Below are 10,352 nucleotides of genomic sequence, written 5' to 3'. Positions count from 1 at the left end.
ACTATATTTTCTATTTCAAAAATTTTTCTAATTACGAGAATTTTATAATATTATCTTCGTTGATACCAATAATGCGCGAATTATTAAGTACTTGATCAGTGCGGTGTTGCTCGCAATCTCCATCTATTGCGAAGCGACATAATTTCCTTAGGTTGCTTCGCAAAAGCTTACTATGCCTTGAAAAAGGCCCGGATGCATATGTAATTAGTAAATTCTCTGCTTATGTACAACAACGACAAATTATTCCAAAAATATTGCACTGCAACATTGCTATAATGTTGCACTGCAATCTCTCTGAGGGCGGACATTTCAACGTTGCTGCAATATTGCAATCTTGCAATGTAACATTTCTGCAATCTTCCTGCAATCTTTCTGTGCTGTGTGGGCGAGAAGAAAAAATGTGAGAAAGGTAAAAACAGGATTCTGACAGAGGCGCTTTGCAGCGCCGTTCATCTCTTCCGCGTAAAATGTTCCCAGGAGACTTGCAAATTCCTCTTTCATCCGTTCGCCGTAGATCCTCGTTTAGCGAAAGGTGGCAAGTACAAGGATACCAAAACTGTGTTGAACGCTACGTCGTGACGAACGTGCACAGATTGTGTCATTATATATAGATGTATAAATATAACAATAGTTACATATTCTGAGAATGTAAAAATGTATGGCATATCGTCGAGTGATAAGAGAATATACTGAGAGCGGTATAGGTAGCTGGTGCCCATACTCTGGGGTGCCCGCACTTACCATCTCTTTTCGCCACTACTATCCGACGTGAGCGATCCGCCACCACTCTGTGGTGTCGCACTTTCACTGAACCTACGAAGTATAATAAAAATACCATACACAATTACATAATATTACATCGGGAGCAGCTGATCGCTTACGAGATCGCGCGAGGTTTCTTTGACTCTATACACTCTTTACCCATTGACGAGCTCCGTTTTCTCCCCCAGCGTGATGTATAAGAGATGGATTTGTGTGATATAAATCGATGTATAGTTACAAACACACGGCGTGAGTTAGTGTCGCGTTTGTCGCGAAAGGCAGGCGGTGGTAGTATGAAAATAGATGTATCTTTACCTTCGACACACCTATTATCAATGTGTGCGATCGATGTTATTGAATTTCCACGTGTGTGCATGCAATACATTTTTTCCACCTCTCCGCGAAATTTCAGCTCCGGCACGCTTATTTATAATAGAAAATTTACTTCTCCTTTTAGCCAAGCTTTTCCCACATCCATTATATTTAAGAGAAAGCATCAACCTTGCCGTTATAATGTATGCGTGTTTTGTAACTTGGCGATGTTGGTGCGTTTAACATGATGTATAGAGCAAGTTTTCAGTCATAAAACTCCGAGCTCTATGTGTGTGTGTGTATTTGTGCGATGCATGATATATGTATGATGTAGCACCTTGTACTCCTGCAGTGCTGATCAATAAATGATAACGACACAGGATTCTTAAGCATCGATCTTTCTTTGTAATTACTGGTAACTCTTTTAGCATGTCTCGATTTAGCTGATATGTAAGTCGCAATAAAATAGAATAGGGCGACAGAAAGAGCTCAATGCTAATAAACATCGACAAATACCGCTTTAACATGTATCCAGCCAAAGTGTTAGGAGAGACATTGTAAGTACATGTATCCACAGGGATGAAGGATGATGACAGAAGACTTTTGAGTCTGCATTATGCCTGGGGATATGTTTAACAGCACCGAGACAATATGTAATATAATATATACGCTTATGTACGAGGCACATTATTTGCATACAACATCAAAGATAATAGAAGGACAGACGACAGCCATCAGAGCTCACTCTCAAATGCCATATCACAGCGCTCCTCGGAAACAAAAAGGATCTTTCCGAGAGTATGTTATGTGAGCCGAGCTATACAACACCATGGTAACATCGTGTAAGTGAGAGAACACACAATGATTGGACAGCTTATATAACGGATTAGCCGTTACACTTTTCCCGCACGTAATCAAGGTGATCGAATAGACGTCGAACAATTTATGATTCTCAAGATAATCCCGAAAAAAGAAAAGGCAAAAGTCAACATTCGACGATACCTTTTAGCCTTACACTTGCGATGCCATGGTATATGAATCTATTTGATTATACTCAAAGCTACAAAGGGGGATGTGATACTCAAAGAATATGATTCTTACGAGATGAAGGATGTTTGTTAAAGAGAAGCATGCGTATAAGTATATATCGAGGTTGATTCCAGCGATAATAGAACTGGTACTCGTGTTACTCAATTGTCAGTTTTTTTTCAAATACCTAAATACCAAGGGGCAAACAATATACCACAAACAAGGAATTTACAGTACTGGTGAACGAAAAACTTGTCTACCGAAAATACATATGTCCCAGCTCTCAGAATCGCTTTGCGCCCTACCTTCGCAGAACTTTGATTTCGTTCTCTAACGAGTCCTCCTTGCCCTTTAGTGCCTTCTTGTCGATGATCTTCACGGCAAACATTTGACCGGGCTTCTCTTTACTCTCCGCCAGCCTCACTTCGGAGAATGCCCCCCTAAATAAAGAAAAATACGATATTTATAAGCACAATCGAAATTAAAAGCAAATTTACTTACAATTACCGTATACGCGATACATTGTTTTTCTTAGTATAAATTATATATACAGGGTAGGCCATTTTAATCTACGCGCTGAAATCTCTCAAAATCCATAAGTTTACACAGAGAGAACGGTTTCTTTGGATTTCTATTTATTACTTAGTATTCCTATTTATTTGGTTGAAATTTGTTTCATTGAAACAATATATGCTTATACGAAACATTATATGTTTTGAATAAGAATTTTGTTGTTTTATTCAAACAACCTGTATTATTTGATAGAAAAAACACTATTATTTGAAGTAATATCTTTCAATGAAATAATTATATTATTTGGCCAGGCGCTTATAAAGTTTGGTGCTGCCACTAGATGGCCGCCGAACTCGTAAGTAAAATCGCGGCAGCTATGATATGTATAAGCGACCGCATCAGCAGACGCAGTTTAAGCATTTAATGGTCTATTTTTTATTATAGCTGAACATAGTGTACTAATTCAGTGTTTATCTTTCTTCTTTTAATGAAGGGAAAATTCTAATGTAGAGGGAGAAAGATGTATGCATATACATTTGTTTCACATATTTTCTATCAAACGATAATGCTGTTTGAATGAAACAATAATATCGTTTAGATTAAAGAGAATATTCCTTTCGTTTCAAACAAATATTTTATTTGAAGTAAAGCTATTTATTATTTGAAAGGTTAAATAATCATATTTGTTGAACCAACAATTGGTTTGTTTGGACTATTCCAAAAGATAAATTTCTTTGAATCTAATAAAATTTATTAAATTCAAAGAAACCGTTCTCTCTGTGTAAGACAAAAATGTTTCAGACAAAAGTAAAATATTCATTTTTTTATCATCTTACCTTAATACTTTTGTGAACAGAATAATGAGACAAATCAACCGGTGTGAAGAAAACACACAGACCCCCATTATCTTGAACAATTTTTGTCTGAAACATTTTTGTCTCAAACTTATGGATTTTGAGAGATCAGTGCGTAGATTAAAATGGCCTACCCTGTATATTCGTGGAATTAAAGTTTATATCCTTTTATAGATTGAAAAATTTGGACCAGTTATAAGGCTTTTAGACACATGTGCAGCAAGTAATAAATTCCGGCGCGATTACCATATGAAATACATATATGTCTAAACGCTGTTATAAATGTACATATTTTGAAATATGCTGAATGCATCGAAAAAAATCTAAAAAAAATTACATAAATCTTCATTTCGTATTTTCATTCAATAAACAAATTTTAGAAAGGTAAATAAAATGCGATTTTAATTCCAATGTATTGTTACATAAAAATATCAGTCTGTCCCACATTCTTTTTTTCGTTCTTTTTTGAAATTTTCTTTTACAACATTTCCAAAACAGCGAAGTTTTATTGTAAAATACTTGTCCCACTCTGTCTAGTAATCTTCTTCCACCTTTTTAAAAGTCGCGCAATGCCTTCTTTCCAGAACATTTTTTATTGGCCAGCAAAGTGATTTTTTTATGTCTTTTATTTTGAGATTTTTAAGTAAAAGGAACAGATAGCAATCGAACAAAGCAGAGAATACGGACGGGAAGGTAGAACGTCTCAATCAAACGCAAAGGATTTATGCCTAACGACCAAGGATACGTGTAATCTGACGTTGTGACGTTTAGACGAAAGTGATGCTCAGAAGACTTAAAGGTGATATAATTTTGGCCGGTACTGTATACTGCAATAAAACCGTTTTGGGAATTCTGTAAGATAAAATTTTAGAAAAAAAGAAACTTATGGCACAGCCTAGTATAACGATGTAACGGAAATTTTAATGGAAAAATGATCTATCTCTCCCTAAATAAATTCCTTTTAAAGGTGAAAAACAAGCTCTTACAAAAATATTATTGTACAATTAAAATGAATAATATTAATTTAATTTCCGACCTTTACCATATTATTTAGTAATTTACAATTGAACAAAACCGTTTTCGATTTTATAAGCAGCCTCAAGAGATTCATCTAGAAATTTATAAAAATGTTGGGAAACGTTGCGTTCAATATGAAATCGTATTAAATGCTCGATACTCTCGGTCAATTAAATATTCGTCATGTTGCAATGCCTTGGCAAACTGTTACATAAACGGCACAATAACTGACAAATAATACCGATCGATTTAATTATAAAAATATATGTCAAGGACTCGCGCGTTCTAAACATTTTTTCAAAAAAGTAGATATATTATAGATAACGCGCGTATGCAACATAAGCAACGAAGAAAAATATTCACGGCACTCAACGCGCTCGTCTGAACTGATCCCAATCTAGCCAACAACCGCTAAGTTTAGTCGGAGTAAAATACATACTACAACAAAGGTAAAATGGTATCGAAGGTTATATAAGTTTATATATACATTCCACATATGTACACGTATGAATACTTTTATCTCTTGAGCTGAAAAACCGGGAAAAATGAAAGAAAAATAAAAGACGCGTAATGATAAACGATGTGAGAGACACGCAAGTTTTCGTCTTACAAGAGCCGTTAAGAGCTCGTAAATCCGATGCCGCGCGATGCAACGTCGAGATAGAACTTGCAGCTCATGGCGCGTTTAAGAAAGCAATTTCGAAGTGCCGTTACCGACGCATATACATTAGATTTTAATGCGATTTCATGCATAGCATGCGACATTCGGAAGCGTCCCTTTACTGCGGACGCCGCGAGAGGGAGAAGAACGCAGGAGCGGTTCGCTCGCGAGATACTCCGCGATGAAAGGCGATTCCGTCGCAAGAAAGTTACGTCGCACGCGTGCAAAGGAGAGAAAAAAAGACGAGATGAAATCACGATCACCTTCCGTTTGTCCCGTCTCGTCGCTCACACGCGAGCGAGAGAAACTGAAAGCGTGTCAAAGGCCAAGCCGTGTCATAGGCGTGCGCACGGAAATGCCGCCGCCAAGAGACAAGTTTTTCACCCTGTTCGAGAAACAAGTGTATTGTCGACTCGCTGGCGAACGGGCTGAGGCAACATTTCAATCTTCTGTTCCTTTGGATTTTTCGTCGAAATATTTTTATATTTTTATTTATGATGTAACCCACTTTCTTCCCACGAAGAAGTAATCTAATTCTGACACTTTGACTGGCGTCGTCTTTTTCATCTCATTACAATTTTTTTTACTCTTACTAAACTTAGCGGTTGTTGACTAGATCGGGATCAGTTCAGACGAGCGCGTTGAATGCCGGGAGTGTGCTTCCTCGTTGCTTTGTATGCGCGTGTTATCTGTATCTATCTTTTTAAGAAAAATGTTTATTTAAACTTTTTGAAATTTGAAATCGCCGTCTACACGGCATCGCCAAATGAAAAAGGTCTACGCGCGCGCGCGCCTATGAGTCAGTTACATCTAGTATACAATGTTCAAAAGCCACCGGATGTCTTTTCAATCGCTGCCGGTTCTCCGGTCAATCCGAGATCGGTTTCTCCCTGTCGAGAACGTCGAACAGACGAGTCAATTTCCTGCGGTTCCCCGATTCTTCTGCAATAGAGCGTCAGATGGAAGCTCCATAAAGACTTGAAAATCGAGGGGTAAACCGTCGATGGCATTTTCGGGCATTACTGTCAAATTTTTATGCACTAGCAGGCATACATGATTTTGGTCAGCGGTTTACCCCTCGACAAAACCCGTTTGAGATCGCAGCCGCAAAGTAAGATTCTCTCATTCGTCCTCCCACACAGTACAGAAAAATTGCAATATTGCAGCAACGTTGCGCAACATTGCTGCAACGTTTCTGGAGAATTGCAGCAGTTAAAACGTTAAAATGTCCGCCCTCAGAGAGATTGCAGTGCAACATTATAGCAATGTTGCAGTGCAATATTTTTGGAATAATTTGTCGTTGTTGTACATAAGCAGAGAATTTACTAATTACATATACATCCGGGCCTTTTTCAATACATAGCAAGCTATTGCGAAGCAACCTAATGAAAGATAGGGATGTCCATTTAAGAAATTGAAATTGATTTTCATGTGACCTTTAAATGACTATCCAAGGTCAAATTAATGGCATCGTCTTATGTCTCCCATCGAACCAAACAACTTTTGTCTGAAACATTGTTTCCTAATATGCTTCAAAGTATTTCCAAACAAGACCCGCGGAGCCCAAATTTTCCATGTTTGACTGGCTGTAGCTCAGTAACTAGCCATTATTTAAGTTTGAGCCCATTACATTTTTTGTTCAGCAGGTCATAAGCTACAACATATGTGAAAACTAGCCAATTTAACCGAGATCCAATTTCCTATATGATTAGTGCGGGGTTCTTTGCAATTTTATATCCCTACAATGTCTCTGCAAGATTGCACTGCAATCTGCAAGATTGCAACGTTTCTGCAATGTAACTGCAACCACCTGTGCTGCATGGGCTCTCTCGCGAGAAACGCTTCGAATCATTAGTGCCGTTCAAAACGAGAAAAAGCCATCGAGGTCTGACATTTTATTCAGAAATCTATTCCCGAGCCAATCGAGGAGGCTGCGGTTAAAGGGACACGCGGTGGCCTACCGGAGGCGTCCCGTATCCATCCACGTCACACGAATCTCGTCGTCGGATTTAGGGCGGACGGGAGAGATGATCCCGGCAGAGAAGATGTGCGCGCTCATATATCACGCGCCTGCAACCGAGAGAGAGAAAAAAAAATCGGGCGCGAGGAGGGAGGGTGAATGTATGCGCGGAAACGGGGAGGAGCGAGGTGCCCCGGCACTTCCGTGTCGCGGTCATGCAGGCGGATTAGAATCGGTATCGCCTCCTCGCTCGTTTCGACTAGAGTTCCTATAAGTAGAGTTATGCCAATATAGTTTCCCGATTGCGATTGGCTCCGCCATTTTCCGTTAACTTCCGATGCAGCTTAGCACAGCTAATCATATGTACATGTTTTGTGGTTATCGCATCAACGCACAAGGGTCAGAGCACAGAGCAACGTAATAGCTTACGACAAAGACGTAAGCGTAAACATAGATAACGCACAAGCTTTGACGTATGTCGTACTTACCTCCAATTACATATGACGTTACTTTTACGCCAAAGCTTGTGCGCTCCACGACAATTGGTTAAGCCCGTATCTGACTACGGATTGGGATTGGGATTAGATTAAAATTTGACCAATTAGAGTAAAGGTTACTAAACTTAAGATTGTAAACTTTACTGCGATTGGTCAAATTTCAATCTAATCCCAATCTCAATCCGTAGTCTGATACGGGCTTTAGACGTGGCTGTATTGGATCCGGATGGAGCCAGGAGCCAAGAACTTAATAATAATAATAAAAGCTTGTGCGCTATCTACGTTTATGTTTGCGTCTTGGTCGTAAACTATTACGTTGCTTTGTACTCTGTCCTTAAGTCAGCATGATATAAAATCAGTATCTTGTGTTTTCTACATACACTGTTGTCATCGCTCTCTTTAATTATCCTAATTGGTTTGGGTAGACATGAGATTCTACTTAGAAAGGTTTTTGTATTAAAGCAAACTATATTTACTAAGTTTATTGTAGAAATTCTTAGTTTCCTCCTTCCCTTGTTGTTAAAAGTATAATTTACGTAATAACTTTTATTATACTCTATTAGATTTAGAAATGTAACCTGTGTATTAAATTAATTATATCATGGCTTCAATATTTTTGCTGTCATCTTAGGTTAAAATTTATAACTTCAAAAGTTTTTAATTAATTTTTTATATTTTTCGTATTTGTAATGTATTTTATCTTCTATTTTTCCATATTAACTTGTTACGTTTATTAAAATAAAAATAGAATAACTTAATTTTACCTTAGATTGCATTGACATTTTATAATAATAGTTACGACAAGTATTTAAAATTTGCCGCTCTTTGTACGCTGTTTAACGAAAAATGGCAACTTCCGTTACATTGGTATAACTCCGCCCTCCCCGCCGCATTGTAGAAAACAAAACAAAGAGAGAAAAAAATGTTAACGCGCCAACATTCTTCCGTTCCCCGGTCGGTTCGGCGGGCCGTTACGTAACTGCGTTCTCGCAGGCGCGATCCCGTTCACACCCAGGGATTGGGATGTCAACGCGCGCGTGCGACGCGTGGCGGGCGCGAAAGTGCCGATGCCTACGAAACGCCTAATCGATCTTGCGAAAGATGTAACGCGCAGATATATATGCGGTGCCGTCTTGGCGTTATCGCCGTATGCGCGAGCGGACGCAGAAACGTAGCGGAGGAACGCGGCGTGTAAATTATGTAACCCGGATCCTTGTCGGCGGGGAGGGGGAGGGGGGGACTTATCGGAAATGCGTGCGTGTGTGTTACGAGGACGCGGCTACAGTTTATCTCTCTCTGAGAAATACGAGCGCGAGATGCAAACGCGTAAGAAAATACACTCGACGCACACGTTGCTCGCACGTACGCATCTGGCGCGGATTCGCGCAATGACGTGTTTTTCCGGAGTAAAACGCGAGATTGAGATCTCGGGGTCTGTCGTTAGCTCCCTTTAATAAGCGTAAATGGCGATCAGGCCGGAAATTGGATATCCGTTGAAGCACTATATCAAATTAATCCGCTAAATTCCCGCCCGGCAATCGTGAAACGTCGCGGACGCGATATAATCGCCCCGGCGATTAAACCGCGCCGCTAAAGGGTCGTCCGTGCGACGCGCTCGTTACAAAAGAGAAACATGTGTTAGAAACGTGCGCCCTCAGCTCTCCGCGCCGCCGAGGGCAACAACGGGAAGAGGGGGAGGGTATGTCGTATGCCGGGGGCGGACGGGGAACTTACGTTCCCAGCAGATCTTTGAGGATGTACTTGTCCTCGACGGAGGGCGAGCGGTCGTCCTTGCCGTCCTTCTTCATCTTCTTGTTCGTGTCCTTCTTCCCGAAGAGCGGCATCTTGCTCTCCGCGCGCGAACGCGTATGCGTATCAATGCAATTGTGTATCTGTCACAAAACAGCACACACTGTACTGGAGGAGGGCGGCAAGTGCCTTACGCCCGACGTTTCCGCGCGGCGAGACTCACATTCGTTGCTCCGTCACGTCAGTCTCAGCGTGAACGTCAACACAGGTCCGCTCGACTCCGAGCGAGAGCGTGCACGACTGATCGGCGATCGGGACGGCCGATGATCGCGACTCGTCGTCCCCCGGCGCACTGGGAGGAATTACCGCCACCGCCACCGCCGCCACCGCCGCCGCCGCCGCCGCCGCCGTCGTCACCGTCGCCGTCGCCGTCGTCGTCGCCGTCGCCGCCGCCACCGCCGCCGCGTCAGACGCACCGCCGAATCGTCATTCTTCGGACGACCGGGGAGGGCGATCGTGAACCCGCGACCTTTCGGATCGCGGCGGATCGCCCGCGATAGCGGCCCGGCCCGCCGCTCTTCCTGCCGGCCGGAGTCGCCTCCTCGCAGGTTCGCGTCTCCTCACCTCGCGTCGCCCTCGCCCGCGGCGACTCCGACACTAATCGCCGTCGAGTTTTCGTCGTTGATCGCGTCCGCCGCACCCGCGCGAATTCGTGCACGCGTCTTCGTATCGGGCTCAGGGTCGCGGCCTCGACGGACAGCTCGCCTTCCCCGTCTCACCCCGCCGCGCCGTGCCTCACCTCGCCCCGTCCCACCTCACCTCGCCGCGCTTCGCCGCGCGCTTCACCTCCCCTCACCTCGCCGAGCTCCACCTCGTCTCGTCTCTCGTCTCAGCCGCGGCGTGCGTAATCGCCGCCACCACTGCCGTCGTCGCGCCTCGTCACTCCTCGTGATACACGTCCACGCACGGACCAATCGCGGGTCATCTCAGCCGGGCAC

The 10,352-nt window shown here is 42.3% G+C and overlaps 1 protein-coding gene across 3 annotated transcripts in view; it reads right to left on the bottom strand.

The window, feature by feature from the left end:
• Positions 1-9,716, bottom strand: part of LOC105558067 (calcium/calmodulin-dependent protein kinase type 1) — a 17,379-nt gene extending 7,663 nt beyond the window's left edge. Inside the window, exons 1-4 of one of the 3 annotated variants that reach the window (XM_012005571.1) lie at positions 9,578-9,716; positions 9,340-9,497; positions 2,409-2,543; positions 742-813 (exon numbers count right to left, since the gene is read on the bottom strand). In XM_012005571.1, the coding sequence (XP_011860961.1) occupies positions 742-813; positions 2,409-2,543; positions 9,340-9,449 (317 nt within the window). In that variant the 5' untranslated portion in view covers positions 9,450-9,497; positions 9,578-9,716. Of the gene's footprint in view, positions 1-741; positions 814-2,408; positions 2,544-9,339 lie in introns of all 3 variants that reach the window. The other 2 variants (XM_012005570.1, XM_012005572.1) reach the window with 2 other exon arrangements.
• Between the last annotated feature and the right edge of the window lie 636 nt (positions 9,717-10,352).

The sequence above is a fragment of the Vollenhovia emeryi genome, unplaced genomic scaffold, assembly GCF_000949405.1.
Source record: "Vollenhovia emeryi isolate VEMERY1.0 unplaced genomic scaffold, V.emery_V1.0 DF939385.1, whole genome shotgun sequence".
Taxonomy (NCBI): domain Eukaryota; kingdom Metazoa; phylum Arthropoda; class Insecta; order Hymenoptera; family Formicidae; genus Vollenhovia; species Vollenhovia emeryi.
The sequence above is the reverse complement of the archived record's forward strand: the minus strand, read 5'-3'. Positions and strand labels throughout refer to the sequence as shown.